Below are 17,418 nucleotides of genomic sequence, written 5' to 3'. Positions count from 1 at the left end.
ATTAGGGTCATTAGGGTCATTAGGGTCATTAGGGTCATTAGGGTCATTAGGGTCATTACGTATTAGGGGTTCCAGCCTCATTTTCATCACGACTGCATCATCATGCTTTAAACCCTACCGTAGTCTTCCTATACGGAGGAGTACAAGTCTTCCCATTCCCAGAGGTTATTGACACGCCAGACCATACATAAACTGCGCATAACATACTCCGTATGCTACACAATAGATCAAGACCCCTGGGGTCACTCAACAGACTCATTTTAGCTGCCCTGCTACGACACTGCTGCTGTTCACTTGCAATGAATATCTAAAATACTCCCATCGATCATATTCACGGCTCCTCCTGGAAAGGTCATGCAACCCTCACTGTCGCTCACACCTCGTCCATTCTGGCCCTGCCGCCACCTGTTCACATGTCGGTCTCCAACGGTATTAACCACGCCGTGGACTATCTCGACTCTGGTGAGAACCCAAGAATCTTTCCCATTACAAGGCTCTGATCGCAAACCAATCCAACAGACAACTATGACCCCATCGAACATCTAGACCAAATCTTCTCCCACCCCTCTACCCTTTCCTCCGTCACCCAGACTTCCCATGCTCTCCAAGTCTACCAGAACGACCTGGACGATGAGATCGACTTGCTTGAGGAAGAGCAAATCCAATCCAATGCAGAATGTCTTCGCCGCATGGAGGCTTCCAAGTCCGAGCTCTCCGAGTTGTTCCAGCGCATCGAGAGTGTCCGCGAACGAGCCATTCAGACCGAGCGCAACATCACCGAGATGACCGCCGACATCAAACAACTAGACAATACAAAGAGAAACTTGACACTGTCTATGACCGCCTTGAAACGCTTGCAGATGCTGACAACCGCCTACGAACAACTCCGTGCCCTGGCAAAGACTCGACAATACCGCGAATGCGCTCAATTGCTTCAAGCCGTCATTCAATTAATGGCCCACTTCAAGTCATACCGATCCATTGACCAGATCGCAACGCTGAGCAGAAATGTTGCAGACATACAGAGAGAGCTTTTGGAACAGGTTTGTGAGGATTTTGAAATTACTTTCACCAAGGAAGAAGTTGGCCAGAAACGAGACTTGCTTCAAGAGGCATGCTTGGTGGTTGATGCTTTGGGCGACTCAGCCCGATCCAGATTGACCACATGGTACTGCAACACACAGCTTCGTCAGTATCGACATATCTTCAAAGGCGACCAAGAAGCCGGTTCCCTTGATAACATTGATCGAAGATACGCATGGTTCAAGAAAACCCTCAAGATCTACGATGAAGAACACGCCGCCATTTTCCCTAGCAATTGGAGGGTCAACGAGATCCTGGCTAATGTCTTCGCTGAAGGCACTCGCGACGATTACAAAGGTATCTTGAATCGAACCACTCGAAATGGTCAGACCATAGATGTTCGATTACTTCTCTCATGTCTTCAACAAACTCTCGACTTTGAACATGGCCTAGAAAGGAGGTTCAATCACACATCAAGAACTTCCATGGACACCATGGCATCTGCAAGTGATGCACCGATCTTCGGCCAGCCAATCTCAGATGCCTTTGAACCCTATCTTAGCTTATGGGTAGACGCTCAATCCAAGGAACTGGGAAATCTCATCCCCCAGTACCGACAAAGACCCCCGAAACCTCCAGATGAAGACTTTTCCTCACAACAAGTCATCGCTTCTTCCACAGAGTTGTTTAATTTTTACCGTCTCTCGTTGGCCCAATGCGCCAAACTCTCCACGGGCCAGCCACTCCTCGACTTGGCCAACGTCTTTGGCCGCTATCTCGACCAGTATGCCCAGCAGGTTCTTCTTTATTGTATATCCGAGAAGCCGTCAGGTGGCACCCCTTCTAGGATTCCCTCAATCGAGGATGTCATTTTGGTTCTCAACACCGCCGATTACTGCTTCAACACGTCAAATTCCCTCGAAGAGAAGATCAAAAGTCGCATCGATGAGAACTTCAAGAACCAAGTTGACTTGCAAAGCCAGGCTGATGCGTTTATGGGAATTGCCAGTGCAGCAGTTCGAGGCTTGGTCCGTAGGGTCGAAGTCGATCTGGAGCCAAGTTGGAGAGAGATGCGCAATATTTCGTGGTCCAAGATCGAGAGCTGTGAGGACAAGAGTTCATTCATCGCTGGACTACAATCTCGCATCAAGGAACGCTCGGCTGAGATTCTGGCCATGCTTCACAAGCAACAATATGCGCGCGCGTTCGCCGATAACCTCGTGGAGCTGGTTGCGTCCGCTTACGTGTCCAACGTGGCTTTGTGCAAACCCATTTCAGAAGGTGGCGCAGAACAGATGCTCCTTGACACTCATGAGATCAAGAACACGTTGACACATTTGCTGCCCGGCACGCCGCCTCCACTTTTCCTCAAACGTGTCTCGGCCACGTTTAACAAAATCGAGCCTTTGCTCAAAGTCCTCCAAGTCCGCCCATCCCCTCCCGAGGCTGTCGTACAAGCGTATCTGATCCATATTGCCGATCTATCCGAGGTCAACTTCCGAAAGATCCTTGAACTGAAAGGAATCCGCACCAAATCAGACCAGAGCCAGTTGGTGGAATTATTTCAGATGCATAAATTCAGCCCTCGATACAAGGACAGTCTAGTCGAGCGCTCACCGCTTCTGACATCGTTGAACATGTCGGCCACCTCGGCTCCAGGCAGTTCTTCTGCACTGGGAAGTGGCGCAACATCGACGCCGGCGGTCGCCTTGCACAACCTCTCCTCGTTGGGCAACTCGGCCGCAGCCAGCTTGAGCACGGCCAATCTTCCTGCCAACATGAAATTCGATGCCTCGGCCCTGATCGACCGTTTCAGTAGTCCCGCGCTGGGTGTCAATCTCCCTGGGATCGGCACTCCTCGAGATGGAAATCACAGTCCCCCTTCGATGGCCGCCTCTGTTGCGACCGGAGGGTCAAGCATGGGAATGGCATCACATGCTCCCACAGGAGATGGGGGCTTTTCGGGCGCCGAGGCTGGTGCTAAATTGAACGAGAACCTGAGAAATATCGGCAAATTCTTCAAAAGAGACCTCGGTGGTTTTGGAGGCATGGGTCGATTTGGCAGTAAAACCGTGAGTCCAGCGCCGCCTGAGGACCGGGCCTGATCATGTATTTGGATGGTCGATGGTGACGGAGTGAACACACTCTAGAGATGACAGGTCCACGTGGGACTTTGTCAGCAATGGCCTGTAGGGATCATGTATAGAGTCAAGTAGTCAGAGAATTTACGTGTCGGTGTCTGTGTCCATGTCCGATTTACGGTTAGATGTACAAACAGAGTGGCAGAGACGTCGAGAATTCAAGATAGTTGGACCATGGGTTTGTTTGTATACATGTATTTATGGATGACCTGTACCAATTTGGAGGGATGCATGTCTGGCCAAGGGCCACAGTCCAAGGGCTAGCTAATGGCTAATGGCTAATGGCTAATGGCTAATGAATGATTTCTCATGAGACATGAGTCATGGTCACGATGACGATGATGGACCTGATCATCACGTCTACGTGCTTTTTGTACATTTACATATCGATTGATCAAACTTTGTCGAGGATTTCTGATTTGCCCCCTTGCTCGATTTTTCCAATTCTCATCCATCCATACATTCAATTGATTGATGCTCGATCGATGGATCGATCTTTGATTCGTTGTATCCTCTTATTGGATTCCGTCCGTTCTCGAGAGAGTCGTCGTGCCCGTGTTGACTTGATCTACCTCGGCGGTTGTGGCAGAAGGGTGTGATTCTGGTCATAGACTGACTTCAAGTGTAGGGACCATGGTGAGATTTGGTCGATGTGGTGATACAATTGTGGAGGATTGTTCCTCATTCGGTAGGATGACGGTATCTTTTGTAGGGATTGTTGACCCTGGTTACATGAGATGCTTCCGATCTGCCACTATACACCAGTGATGTATGCCTCTGGAGGGATTTGGTTCGCGGTTCGAAGGTCTTGAAAGTTGCGGATGGCGGCGGCGTAGTCCCAATTGTTTGCCGTTAGACAATTCTCAACCCATTGCATTTTGAGGCGGGTTTCAAAGGAGAATTGAAGTCCCATTTGTTCCCGCTGTAGCTGCTCCATGGATTTACCCTCTTGTGGCAGGCCGAAAGTTGAGCCTGGTGGGAATTCAGGATGCGAAGCTGTTGGCTCGGGTTGTTGTGGTATCGGAGATGGGTTTGCAAAAGGGGTTACGGCTGGGCCGGCTGGAACTTGAGCTACCTGTGCCACAGGCTCCCCGTTGTACATTTTGAGCTTGGGATACCACTTCAGCAGTGTGGGTAATGTGTTTGGATCAGCAGCGACAGGATTTCCGGTTAGGATGAGGTGTTCCAATTCCCGAAATTGATTTTTCCAGAAGCGCATCTCCTCTAAGCTGGGGATCTGGTTACCGGCCAGGTCGAGATTTTGGATGGTGGGAAAGACGCTGGACAGGTTCAGAATCTCCTTGACGGATGTGATGTGATCGTCTCGTAAACTGACACTGGTGACGGACTCTCGCCGCTTTGAGGGTGTCTCCCACACACTCCGTTCACACATGGCAAAGATGGATTTCCATACTTTGTCTGGAGGAGAATTGACGAGTTCGGAGCCAGTGATGAGAGGATCCGCAGCCAGGGCGTTTAGGACTAGATGTTTGTCGGCAGCATTGTAACGAGCACGGATGATGGAGATGATGAGATTTTCCGCTTCAGAAGTAGCAGAGTCATTTTGTCGATGGTGTTGTTGCGCTCGTGGGCCTCGCGGTGGCTGCTGGGATGAAAAGGGTGAACTTTGAGGCTGAGAGGAGTGATTGTTGTGAGACTGGTGGGGATATCGCCCATCACTGGAATTCTGGTTGTGCGACCGATTGCCTGGGGGACGGGCTTCCTCAAGGACAAGAGTTGCGCCGGCAAAGGTGAAGCCGTTGAGATGATAAAAACGGTCTTTGTCATGTGAGTTGACAGTGATAATCAGTACCGTCTGCCCAGCACGTCGATGTTGTAATAAAGGTCGGCCGGCCTTCTTCTCCAAAAACACTAGAAGTGATTCTAGACCCTGGTCTTTGTTGGAGGATAATTTACTGCTGGTCCAGCCTTTGACGGCAATCTGGTGAGTTGAGTCATTGCCATTTGTGACTCGGCTGGCCAGGGACATGATTGAATGCTATCGCGCGGAGGCGGTGGGTGGCGATGACTTTGGATATCTCGACCAAGATTGCTTAAGATGGGTGCTCGTAGGTGATGGAAAAGATTGGAAAAAGTTGATGATGGCGCGAATGCGCGAAAGAACGATGTGAGATTGACGCTGAAAAGAAAAGAGACCGACTGACAAGGCAACTGATATGATGAGTACCCAGCACCGGGCACCTGACGTGAAGGACGACAGATTTGTGTCAATGTGTTGGAAGACGAGCGATGAGTGTGGAAATTCATTCACATCTCAAGACGAATTCAATCCAAGATTCACAATGCCAGGCGAAGTGGCGCCTGGTTGCACGTGATCATGACGCTATACCCGATGCAGTGGCTGCCTGTCACTCTCGACGGTGCACTGAGAACCTTTGTCAGACAATGATAATTAAACCCTCCTGCATCTTTTATATTGCAGTATTTGCCCACGACATGCCGATTAGACATGTTGCTCCCATTGTCTGACAAAGAATCTGATATTAACCCCACAATCGCCGCTTTTGGTGTTTCTTTGTGAATATTACTGGTCAGGTCCTTTCGCTCCAAGGCACTATTCACACACTTATCATTAGCGTTGGTTAATGATTGTCTATGTATCCCATGGAGCGTACAGTGGTTGTTGAACAATGTCATTCTCTAGCATCTATCATCTTACACCGTCTTTGTGGAATCATCTATTTGCGCGCTGAAAGCCTTGGTCGCCATTCCATAGCTTGATTTAACCGCCTCACTGGCATAGACTCTCATTCCTTTCTCGTAGGCAGCCGTCACGCTCGGAGCATAACCCCCAGCATCGTGAAGAAGTTGTCCCAACAAGGCCGAGTCTCTAACCGCTGTATTGGCACCAATGCCGCCGGCAGGGGTCATTGAATGCGCTGCATCACCAATCACGGTGACTCGAGCCTCATTGGGCCACTCTGGAACCCCGGTTGGTGTCGAACACGTGATCTTCCAAAACGCCGCCTCGGACTCGTTCATCTGATCAAACAAAGGCTTGAAGCGTGGGTTCCAATCCTTGGTTAGTTCCTTTGCAATGTCGGCCGCGGTTTTTCCAACAATGCTGTAATCGTCGTTGGGTGCCTTGATAGCGCCAGGGACGCCAACCATGGTCCATCCAAACTCAACGTTGGGATCATCCATGTCATCGGGACGAACGTTGGTGATGATGGAGACGCGGCCACGAGGGTTTACATCGTCCACCACTCGGAACACCCCCTCTCCCAACGTCTTAAAGGCTGCAGTCGGGGACTGGCCGTGGATACCTCGCGCACCCAGATCATAGACCTTGAGAAGTCCACCAGACACCTGTTTTGCGACCGACGAGTATATACCTTCGCCACCAACCAGCAAAGCGCCCTCGATGGATTTGGTGCCGTCGGCGAAAATGGCACGCACACCGTCCTCCGTCAATTCATAGCCTTTTACGTAGCGGTTGAACTGCACGAATTCCTCACATCCCTCCATGAAGAAACGTCTCATCTCACCTCTTGCGATGCCCACAATCAGACCCTCTCGAGAATTAAGACTCTCATTCATCTTATGTTGCTCAAACACTTGACCTGTGATTGCGTCTAGTCCGACGAAGCCACTCCCCCCAGTTTTGCCACATCGCTCCCAGAAGCGCTGGAATTCCTCAGGGCCAAGGACTTTTTCAATAGCATCTAGTCCCTCTGTCGACAGGCGAAGGCGATACCCTTGACCCCGGAAGGAGAGGGAGGCATCACGCTCAAAGATGTGGAAAGGGATTCGTGAGCGGAGCAGGGAACGAGCGAGGAGGAGAGAGGCGAGTCCGGCGCCGGAGATGAGGATGGGCTTTTGGCTCATGATTTTCTACCGGGGTGTGATTGAGTACATGCCGCGGCTCCAAGGGTAAACGGTGGACTCTGAGGTCTGAAATCTTCACAGTATTTGTACGAAAGAAGTAAGAAACAGCGCTTACCTGGTTGAGGTGGGTTATTACCAATGTATTATAGCCTTCTGCAATGGTACAACAAAGGTACATTTCTAATCAGAATAGATGGTGTCTTATGTCGTCAACGACTGATTAGCTTTGGGCTTCCCGAGTTGAGTGTCTGATGTTCGGAAACACGGTCTGACGGTGGACCGAGTGGCCCCGGGCGCCTAATTTTGGGGGGAACTCTAGGGTCCGCGTTACGCCCGAGGGGCCCTCGTCCCCCCTTCGATACCTATGCCACGCCCCACGGCCTTTGGGAACCCTTAGTAGGCTCGCTCACCCGCCAATTTTGTGCTCAAGTCATCAAGCATCTGTTATGTCATAATTAAAGAGAGAAACATGCTGGTTACCAGTCACTCACCAACTGCAGAAGAACTAGACTGAGGACCTGCTTCAGGTACGATAAACGAGGAATGCTTACGAGAGAGGACGACTACTACAAGACACACTAACCAAGGTGCTTGACGTTCTCATGTCAGCCAAGCACAAGCGAAAACGAGACACCACCACTGCTTCAATCTTCAGATTAGACAGCACCCAGGATAAAGGGGAAGGTGACAGGGTAGACATTGAGACTTGACCAAACATTCCACGACACAAATTCAGGTTCCTGACAGGGCTGTATTATTGGACTGCACAGTGAAATGGGCGCCGTCAGCCTTATGTCAGTTTGATGGACACATTTGCAGAGACAGGGTGTGGCTAGAATTAAAATGTAAAAGGCAAGGTTGAGAGTTTGAGGTTGGTGAGTATCTCTATACATATCTTCCCAGGTATCCAGGTAGGGGTGCAGTACGCTCGTGGGCTCTAACAACCACCCACTTAGGCAGAAATAGCCGCTGTCAGACGCACATGGATTGACCGGAACAAATTGCCCGGGCGGTCTCCTTCCACCCATCAACAAATAAATATATCCGTCAGACCACTACGAGTGGCACTACCGCGTTCACATTTAAAGAGAACTTCGAATGATTGCTAACTGCCACGCGTGTGAGTCAACTTGATTATGTTGGTTCTAGAAGACATTCGAACTCGAAAACCCAACTCACTACAGTAGTAGCACATAGACATAAAGTTATAGATTTCGTGAAGGCTATCAAAGTCATCGGGCCAGACCTACAGTGGGCTTTCTGCAGCCTCAGCCGCCTACATGTGACAACGTCATTGCCGATTGGATCCGTCACAACAACCCATATTCGACTTGGGCCTGTGGATCTGTGCGGGCGTGGGCGTGGGCGTGGGCTTGGATATCGCAGCCAACAGTGCCAACTCACCTCACACCTCTCTTATTCTTCAGCGTCGACTATGATTGGTATATCCTTCTCATCAGATCCTTGACGCGTACCTTGCATATTCCCTCTTCCTCATTGTTGAATTCCCACCCTCCCGAGGCCCGACGCTCCATCTCTACATGGCTCTCTTCATCACCCCGAACCCTGTCGCCTTCGCCCTTTATTCACCGCCATCTTGTCCAAGCATCTTGTCGTGCCTGTTGCACCACCATGTTCTGGACAACGCCTCAAGAGAGTGACAAAGACGATCAAGACAACCAAAACGACCAGAATGACCAAAACCAGTTGGAATACGCCCCTCCCAACCAACACGACATCGTCCTTGCGCGTTCTCCCCAGGGAAGAACCCTTCTGCCCGCTCCTGCCGCCGCCCTCGTCAGTGGCATTACAGGCTTGACTTCCTTTTATATTCGTGCCGGAACAAAAGTTGGCGGATGGGGACTCTACGCAACGAGGGAGGCTACCTTGAAGACCTTGTCCGTAAGCCGCAGTGTCTTGGAGACCGTCTTGATTGCCGCTGGAAGAGATGTATCATATCGAAGTAATGGAGATCTCGGGAGAGCCGAGGCAGAGAACCTCCTCGAGAAAAGTGTATGTTTTTTGCACCGGACACCCCATCTCACCTTGTGCCTCGCTCTCATACTGACCTTCTCCCAGATCTCCGCCCTCTATACAACCATATCAACTGCCTCTTTCATCGCTTCAGCCAGTTTCTTCTTGACAGAAGCCTCTCTCAACTCCGTTTCTGGTCTTTCAATCCAGGGCTTGTCAACCCTCAATGCTGTCCTTGGCCAGACAGAGTCTTCACGCGCCGTAGCTGCCATCATCACCCTGATCCGCGATGAACTTAATAGGCCTGAAGCCGGAAATCGGGGAGAGGTCGTCTCCTATCTCGATCTCATCACCGGCACCGTTGGCTTCGTCTTACTACAACGATGGGGCAGGCGGAAGACACAATTGGATTTCAGGAATGTCGGTGGAGAAGAGACAATATGGGATGCAGTTATTGATGATAGAGGTTTTCGCGCTGATGTTGTCGGCACCAGGAGAAAAGGTTTGATCAATATTCACGGCGCTTCAGCAGGCCCCACAATGACCTTTGGATCTCCCGACGGCGAAGATGACTTTGAGGCCGTGGAGAGAGCAACTTTGCATGATGTTCAAGCCCTTTCCACCTCCCCAGACAGCCAGACTCTCCTGTCGGAAGAAGAAGTTCGAGACCTCATCGAGAAACAGCTGCCTCCAGGCGCTCGAGCTGTCATCACCGCCGAGACCGTCACGGCGAAAACCATCAAAGTCGACATCTACGACGCAGACACTACTCACATCGAACCTCCGCCTGGCACCGTCATGGTCGCGGAAAAGTTGAATCACGAACAGGAAAACAAAGGGTTGGGCCGTTCTCATCCTCGCCAGACTGTCATATTCCGAACCGCACTGAAACGGTCCAGCTCGACTGATCCGCCTCTCGGAGAGCTGCTTCGGCTTACAAGTGAAGAAACTATCCATGATGATACTCATGAACAGCCTGATCCTGAGGACATCTTGGAAATGAGTCCTGTTCCAAAACGAATCTCTATTGCAGAGAACCCAATACACATCGAGCCGACCACGTTTAGCGACTCGGATCACTCCACGGTCATAGATGCAGTGCAACCTCCTATTCCTCCCAAAATCATCCCAACGGGGGTCAATGCCAACGAGAAAAGAAGTCGTCGTCCAATTCTCCCAGACCGTAAATCATCAACCACAAAAATTTCAGACCACATTCCTTTAATGAACAAGAGCCAGAAAAAGAAGCATCCTCATGCAGACAAGAAAGAAGGTGGAGTCCTCAAAAAAGCACTCAAGTCTCTCAGCCCTACTCAATCATCTACCGCAATCAAAGATATCCGAAAGCCAGACTTACCTCAGAGGTCACAACCCGCATTCACCCAGACGAATGATTTGCGAAAGCGTGCATCGTCAGTCGTACGAGGCGATACAACACCTCGAAAAGGGATGGCTTCTTTCAATCACGGACAGTCACCGACCACCAGTCCAAGCTTGTACCGGACGGCCCATCAGGAATCGAGTTATTTTGCCATCCAAAATCGAAGAAGAGATTCATCTGTGTCCCAGACCACCGAAACATTTTCTGTGCATTCCGTCGACAGCCGCCCAGGCTCGCCCACATTTACTCGAACTCATACCCGGGTTGTCAGTGGTCTAGCTCAGACAAAGTCAGAACTCGCTCTCTCAATGAAGGAGGCCGACACGAAAGTAGACATTCCCAATGGCAGCACCCACCACCGTCGCTCCAGATCCTTCGTTCCAAGCCTATATTCGATGGCAACCCGAGATTCTCACGAGGCCATCATCCTCGCACCAAAGTTTCCACTCCCACGCAAGTCAATTTATGAAGACCAGAACATTTTGAATGCCCTTGCCTCTGAGGGAAAGGTCCCGGGCATCTTCCCGGACCGCCATCTCGTGAGGACCGTGCGACGGTTTTCTCGCTTCGCATCAGCATCTTACGGTTCAAACTTCCTTCGAGTCATGGGCCTGAGTTCCAACGAGGAGCAGTTACGAAATTCTACTGAGCTCTTGGCCTTGAATCTGCACCATGAGCACGATTCATTCTCGTCTCACACTGGTTTGCCTCCCCACACCATCCTCCTTTCTTCCTTTTTGGACCCCCAGGGTGTGACTGGCAACACTGATTGGTCGCCTTCGGCCATTTCGCCGCTGATCCACTTCATTTCGATCGATGACGATTCCAAGGCCGTGGTGCTCACCTGCCGTGGAACTCTTGGCTTCGAGGACGTGCTCACTGACATGACCTGTGATTACGATGATCTTCTTTGGCAAGGTCAGAAGTACAAGGTTCACAAAGGCATTCATGCATCTGCCCGAAGACTACTGGGAGGCAATGGTAGCCGCATTATGGCCACAATCCGCGCAACCCTGGAACAGTATCCCGATTACGGGCTCGTTTTGTGCGGCCATTCGCTTGGCGGGGCTGTCGCCGCGGTTTTGGCCATTCTGATATCTGAACCATCACAAGATGAGTCCAAGACTGGTTTTGTGACGAGCTCTATGCCAAAACTTCTGCCTCAACGCACCACTACGAATGAGTTCTTTGAAGATGCAGCACGACCCATTACGCTTCCCGCTGGACGACCCGTACACGTCTATGCATATGGAACGCCAGCGTGTGTATCAGAGCTACTCCGAAAAGCGACCCGTGGCCTCATTACAACGATCGTCAACAATGCCGATATTGTGCCTTGTCTGTCACTCGGGATCTTGCACGACTTTCGAACGGTGGCTTTACATCTAAAGACTGATACCAGTGACGCCTTTGGTTCGCTCAAGACTCGAGTTTGGCAACGCATCAAGAATGCCGTCATGTCGTCCTTCTTCAACAATTCCAATGGACCCCCGCCTCCAGAAAATGTGGCTGGTGATGGCCTTGGTGAGGACACATGGGCTTGGTCCGCTCTAAAGACTCTTCGCGCAGCAATGATCAATGACAAACTGGTGCCGCCAGGTGAAGTTTTTGTGGTCGAAACCAGTCGAGTTTTTGATCGGCTAGACCCTGATGTGGCCAGGGAAGCAGTTTTTGGACCTGATGATTCCAAGGACGACCGAACCGAGAAATTGTACCGTGCTTTGGGTCGACCAGCGACACGAGTACAATTGAAATTGATTCGAGACGTGGAAACAAGGTTTGGGGAACTGAGATTCGGACGAGATATGTTTGGCGACCACAGTCCTGGGAGATATGAGGCCGCCCTAGCGTTGCTAGAGAAGGGTGTGTGCGAGGATTGATTTCAAATTATCTACTTGATATTCATGTCGGCGAAGTACGCCTGACGATTTGATGATATACGAGGGATGGGTAATATCTTACAGTTGCATGAGGCGTGATATATTACTACTAGGTACTTGGTAATGTGACGAATTAATAAAGCGTTTTGGTCTACTGTAACCACTGATCACGGACATGCGTTGTCGTTCCTTGCATCTAAGAATATCATTTCTCCTATCATTCTACTGTTGCATGTCCATCTGTTTTGTATGCTTTGGTTGGTCTACGAGGTATTTTGGCCGTCGTTTTGAAATTGCAATTCGAAACGGGATTGGAGCCGTCGCCTCCACCTACGGTGTAATCGGGGGCCGAGGGGCTTGTTCGACGGCATCGGAAGAAAAGAACAGTTAACGGATCCTGTCATCTCGGGCCTCGGAGATCTTCTCAGGCACCAATCAGTCATCTTCGATCATAATATTTCCTCATCGAGTCATGAAAAAGCAGGTGAACACAGGGCAACAGCTGCAATCTCTAGGTTTCTAAAGATCTTCAGACGTTTTAGACTCACCCAACGATCAAGATGGCGGCTCAACATTCAATGAAAAAACTGAGACTTGTCGGTACGTTGCCAGGGACAGAACAAGGCGATCGCGACACGAATATTGACGCATCTTCGTAGGGCCGCTCGAGAAACATGCTACCGCGCGTCATGCTCTCGGATTTTATAACAATCTTGGTGTTACAGGAGTTTACTCGGCTTCCGCCGACTCCTTGACCTCACAAAGCCAATTCCGACGTCTCATTTACGACGCTGTGGCTCAAGTGATAGCGATGCATCCTAGTTTGAGTGCCGTGCCCTTAGATGAAGACACGAAATCGCCATATTTTGTGCGCCTACCCAGCATCGACCTCACTCGAGCTGTCACCTTTCTCACGCGAAAGAAGCCTTGGACATCCGAGAGCCAAGAGCATGACGCAGAACTTGATGAGCTACTTGAGCGGCAACATAATCTCAATTTCAAAGAGAGTCTAGGCGAGATCCCGTTTTGGCGTCTGTTGATCATTGAATCGAAAGACGATCACAGCTGCTTTGTGGCTGCCTTCATTGTTCACCATGCCCTCGGAGATGGAGCTTCGGCGCTTGCGTTTCATCGGTCATTCCTCTCGGCACTGTCTACTGTCTCGCATACTATGGCAACGAGCGAAGAGAGTGAGGCTGTAACTCGAATTGTGCCCCCTGATGTTCCACTCCTTCCCAACCTAGAAGCTCTTCATCCATTGAAGTTGACGATACCATTCATAGCCCGGGCACTGTGGGGTCAATGGTTTCCAGCAAAGTCCCGGGGTTTGTGGGCAGGACGAGCCGTCAGCGACGATCCCTCAGTCCGTACGACTCGGATGTCTACCTTGAGATTCTCCCGAAGCATCACCAATGGGCTCCTGGCCGCATCTCGAGCTCATTCCACCACCCTCACTGCCACGATCGAAGTGGCCATTGCACTCGCTCTATTTGCACATCTCGATGCCAACGAGTATTCGACCCTACGCGGGAACGGCACAGTCGGACTCAGAAGGTTGCTTCCACCGGATGTGATTGATGACGACTCGATGGGCACATTTGTTTCCCGATATGTGCAAGACCACCACCGGCCGACAGGCTTGACCGGCAAAGGAGCAAAGAACGAGAATCTCATAGACTATTTCTCCTGGGACGAATCGCGCAGCGTCAAGGCGACTATTGCATCAGAGCTGGCGAAAAATGGAACCAATGTTGAGATCGCTCTGTTGCGCTGGGTCAGTGACTTCCACCAGTTTTTCAACGGATGCATTGGACAAGCGAGAGAGACAGGCTTCGAAGTTTCGAATCTCGGAATAATGAAGCTACAACAAAAAGGCGCGGATAATCAAAGCCACCCTTCTCCCTGGACACTTGGACGAGTCGTCTTTAGCCAAAGCGCTGGTGTCACCGGTGCTGCCGTGCAGACATCACTTGTGACTGGCATTGACGGAGAACTCAACATTGCAGTGACTTGGTTGGAGGGCATCGTAGACGGTCAGTGGATCGCCGATGTGTTAAGGAGTCTGGAGAGATTATTACAGGACCTAGCAAAGTCATAGAGACGCCGGGTGTTCTATTATTGCGAAGAGAATCATGTGAGTAATGTCTAAAAACCACTTTGACAGACACAGCACTTGATTAGATGTGGTTGGTTACAGAACAGGTGGTAGACTTATTGCCAAATACGTGCAAATAGAAAATAAATACAGTATATTCAAACCATGCTCTCAATTTCTCATTATAATCATAACCTCAACAACACATGGGGAGAGCAGGTCACTCGACAAAGCAACACAGGTCCGGAGAATAAAGTGACACTAACTTCGTCATGGGCTGAGGGATCTCATTGACTAGATGTAACCATGATGCCTTGGACGTGACGCGGTACTATCGCAAGGCTGACATTGAAAGGGGCTCTCGGGGTGCATCTTGCTATGATTCTCCGCACACTTTCTTTGACTATAGAGATCTCCCCTACAACACACCGTACGCGCGCTGCAAATACAAAAGCCGGCTCACTTTTTAAAGCAAGACTGGCTGAAACTTTTACATCACACTTATAGAGACGTGCTTCTACACTTTATGCAACATTCAAAGCTCTTACGTATACTACTAATCATTTACCATAGCAACTTCACTTGCATGCTTGACACATCTCTGAGCTTCATCTGTGGTGCAATCAACCCTACTGTTTCCATATCAATGGTCTGGTCGCCCATTAATATGAGTATCTGAAGTTGAGGTTGGTTTTGTCGGTCAAGTCGTCTTCGTATGCGTGCTCGAAATTCTCTACAAATCCTGCATCATCGCGTTTCTTGTTGTTGTGTGCACAAAAGTAGTAGTACGCGATGATGAGAAGAACCATTGCCACCTGCGAGACCATGACAAAGGTGCAACCGGTGTTATAGTGAGGGGCTTCCTCGGTCAAAAACGTGAAGGGCGTAACAAAGTTTCCTAGGCTGAAGTCAGTCTTTGAACCGGACCGTCAGCCGAAGAGATGTGAACATACCAATACAGTAGCCAATGAACAGGCCCGCAGACGTGAGCGTTCGTTTGGTGTATCCCGCGACATTGATCATGGATACGTTCATCAAGATGGCGTAGGCGGCAGGGAACCAGTTGAACCAGTAGAGAGCGAACAACCTTCCTCCATGTGAGTCGATCGGCAGTTTCCAGACGAGTAGAATCGACAACAGCATGAAGATCTCACACATGAGCAATGCGGCAAGTCGTAAGTTTCGAGTCGCCAGGAACCCTAGAGTCCAGCAAAGTCCCAGGGTCGTGATGGTGCCAACGACACCAGTGGGGAGAGTGAGCAGAATTGAGTTGAGCCCACTGAATCCCATCCCTCGAATAAGAAGGGGCAGGAATACAGTGGTTGTGCTGCTGATGGTATTCATAAACAGGGCCATGAAGAACAGCAGCCAGAATTGAATGCCCGTCAAGAGCTCAAAAACCTGCTTCGCCTTGAAATGCGTGTTCTTGACGCCCGTATTGTTGCTCCGAAGACGTGACACTGCGACAAACTTCTCCCTTTCGTTCAGGCTTTTGGCATGGACCGGTTCCGGTTCCATGAAGAAGAAGATCTATTCTTGTTAGAATGATAACAAACTATATTTATCGTTGATGATGAAAAAGTAGGTTGCCAATAGCCTTCTTCAAAAGGACATTGGAAACATTGTAGGAGGCGAGGACCGGTGCAACTCACTATTTCATTGTCAGCTCGGCTCAATCTATGCAAGAGTGTTAGTAACTTCCTTACCAACTAAACTCCACAGGGTTGTGACCACTCCTGCAAAAATGTACATGTATCTCCAGGGCGAAAGCGTGCCTTGGACATGACCAAATCCATAGTTTATCAATGGCGCGGGAATTGCTACAATAGCAGCTGCGGCGAACCACAAGCCCTGTCACGAAGGTGTAAGTATAATCTTTACTATACTGGCGATGAGATGTAATGAACCTGTCTGAAGCTTTGCTCGGGCTTGGTGTACCAACTTCCAACGACAGTCATCCAGACCTAGCCGCGTCAAGTCAGCAACATTCACATAACCTCTCGGGAACATAGTCCTCACCGGAGAAACACCGGATTCGAGTAGCCCGAGAAAGAATCGTTGTGTGTAGAGTGCTTGGTAGTTATTGCACAGTGCTGTCGCGAGCACACAGAGGCCCCACAGCAGTACAATGGCCGAGATGACGCGATGGACCGAGTACCTCTGGGCCAACAGAACCTGTGGATACGCCCCCACGATATAGCCCAGGTAGAATATGGATGCAGACCACGAATATCGATTTCCAGTCAATTCTAAATCGGTGATCAGTCCAAAAATGGCCTGCGAACTGGTCAGGATAAGAGACACGTATTTCGTGATAGCAATAGTTCATATGGAGACAGAGTGCACAAGTGAAAAATATAGACTTACAGCATGCGATAGCATATATTTGTCGTAAAATTGGATTCCATACGTGATGGTAAGGATGACCATAAGCCGACGATCGATTTTTCTGACAAGGCGTTTCTCTTCTTCGGCGGTCCATGTCGAGGCTCCAGAGTAGTTGGCCAGAACTTTGAGCGCTTCATCATTGTGCACCGTATCTGGAACCACCGTTTTCAGTTCAGGGGCACCTTCTTCGTTTTGTGTGGTGTCTAAGTACTCCTGGTGGATGTCGTTGACTTTTTCAGTCGGGTGAGTCATGGCGACGAACTATAAAGTATCGATGAAGGTCAGATCGTCGAGGGATGAACAGTGAGTCTCGGTTACCGATGGCTAAAGTGGTTTATACCAGCTGTTTACGGGGAAGTCTGGAGAAGTATGGGGATGGGGTCTTCCTTGAGCTATATCCTCCTTTTCAAGTGGATACGATGTGGTTCCCGGGAGCGGGTGGTCCACGACAATACGACTGGGGTCCAGAAACCGGAAAAGGGTCAATCTTCACACCATCTGACGGTCGCCGAGCTCTAAGAACTTGGTGAAACTCAAGTTCGGCTTTAACGTGTACTCAATTATAGTCTAGAGGAAAGGTTCAGCCCCTGGAATTCCGGTGGTGGTTCAAACAACATCCACCTGGACCACCACCCAGATTCCGACGTCACATCATCACCGAATTAAATTCTCCTAACACGGTGGACA

General features: G+C 50.0%; 5 protein-coding genes across 5 annotated transcripts; 3 read left to right on the top strand and 2 right to left on the bottom strand.

Annotated features, from left to right (window-relative positions):
- Positions 1 to 235: 235 nt before the first annotated feature.
- Positions 236 to 3,389, top strand: PV10_07822 (uncharacterized protein). Its single transcript, XM_016372767.1, has 2 exons — positions 236 to 462; positions 520 to 3,389. Exons 1-2 carry the CDS (start codon positions 414 to 416, stop codon positions 3,126 to 3,128), a joined length of 2,658 nt encoding a protein of 885 aa, XP_016222099.1. The 5' UTR covers positions 236 to 413; the 3' UTR covers positions 3,129 to 3,389.
- On the bottom strand, positions 3,378 to 5,501 carry PV10_07821 (uncharacterized protein). Its single transcript, XM_016372766.1, has one exon. The coding sequence runs from the start codon at positions 5,152 to 5,154 to the stop codon at positions 3,919 to 3,921; it is 1,236 nt and encodes a 411-aa protein (XP_016222098.1). The 5' UTR covers positions 5,155 to 5,501; the 3' UTR covers positions 3,378 to 3,918.
- A 316-nt stretch (positions 5,502 to 5,817) lies between these two features.
- PV10_07820 (uncharacterized protein) lies at positions 5,818 to 7,082 on the bottom strand. Its single transcript, XM_016372765.1, has one exon. It carries the CDS (start codon positions 7,011 to 7,013, stop codon positions 5,841 to 5,843), a length of 1,173 nt encoding a protein of 390 aa, XP_016222097.1. The 5' UTR covers positions 7,014 to 7,082; the 3' UTR covers positions 5,818 to 5,840.
- Positions 7,083 to 8,411: 1,329 nt separating this feature from the next.
- Positions 8,412 to 12,389, top strand: PV10_07819 (uncharacterized protein). The gene is made up of 2 exons (XM_016372764.1): positions 8,412 to 9,026; positions 9,093 to 12,389. The coding sequence occupies exons 1-2, from the start codon at positions 8,646 to 8,648 to the stop codon at positions 12,246 to 12,248; spliced, it is 3,537 nt and encodes a 1,178-aa protein (XP_016222096.1). The 5' UTR covers positions 8,412 to 8,645; the 3' UTR covers positions 12,249 to 12,389.
- Positions 12,390 to 12,722: 333 nt separating this feature from the next.
- PV10_07818 (uncharacterized protein) lies at positions 12,723 to 14,488 on the top strand. The gene is made up of 2 exons (XM_016372763.1): positions 12,723 to 12,848; positions 12,908 to 14,488. Exons 1-2 carry the CDS (start codon positions 12,809 to 12,811, stop codon positions 14,344 to 14,346), a joined length of 1,479 nt encoding a protein of 492 aa, XP_016222095.1. The 5' UTR covers positions 12,723 to 12,808; the 3' UTR covers positions 14,347 to 14,488.
- The last annotated feature ends 2,930 nt before the right edge of the window (positions 14,489 to 17,418 follow it).

The sequence above is a fragment of the Exophiala mesophila genome (assembly GCF_000836275.1).
Source record: "Exophiala mesophila strain CBS 40295 unplaced genomic scaffold supercont1.5, whole genome shotgun sequence".
NCBI lineage: Eukaryota > Fungi > Ascomycota > Eurotiomycetes > Chaetothyriales > Herpotrichiellaceae > Exophiala > Exophiala mesophila.
Note: the sequence above shows the minus strand (reverse complement) of the source record. Positions and strands in the feature narration are given on the sequence as shown.

Bases quoted from the DNA above. Each gene is read 5' to 3' on its own strand.
- PV10_07821 (XM_016372766.1), bottom strand. From the start codon at position 5,154: ATGTCCCTGGCCAGCCGAGTCACAAATGGCAATGACTCAACTCACCAG.
- PV10_07818 (XM_016372763.1), top strand. From the start codon at position 12,809: ATGGCGGCTCAACATTCAATGAAAAAACTGAGACTTGTCG. The intron at 12,849-12,907 runs GTACGTTGCCAG...GCATCTTCGTAG, and splicing joins GAAAAAACTGAGACTTGTCG to GGCCGCTCGAGAAACATGCT.
- PV10_07820 (XM_016372765.1), bottom strand. From the start codon at position 7,013: ATGAGCCAAAAGCCCATCCTCATCTCCGGCGCCGGACTCGCCTCTCTC.
- PV10_07819 (XM_016372764.1), top strand. From the start codon at position 8,646: ATGTTCTGGACAACGCCTCAAGAGAGTGACAAAGACGATCAAGACAAC. The intron at 9,027-9,092 runs GTATGTTTTTTG...ACCTTCTCCCAG, and splicing joins AGAACCTCCTCGAGAAAAGT to ATCTCCGCCCTCTATACAAC.
- PV10_07822 (XM_016372767.1), top strand. From the start codon at position 414: ATGTCGGTCTCCAACGGTATTAACCACGCCGTGGACTATCTCGACTCT. The intron at 463-519 runs GTGAGAACCCAA...CCAATCCAACAG, and splicing joins CGTGGACTATCTCGACTCTG to ACAACTATGACCCCATCGAA.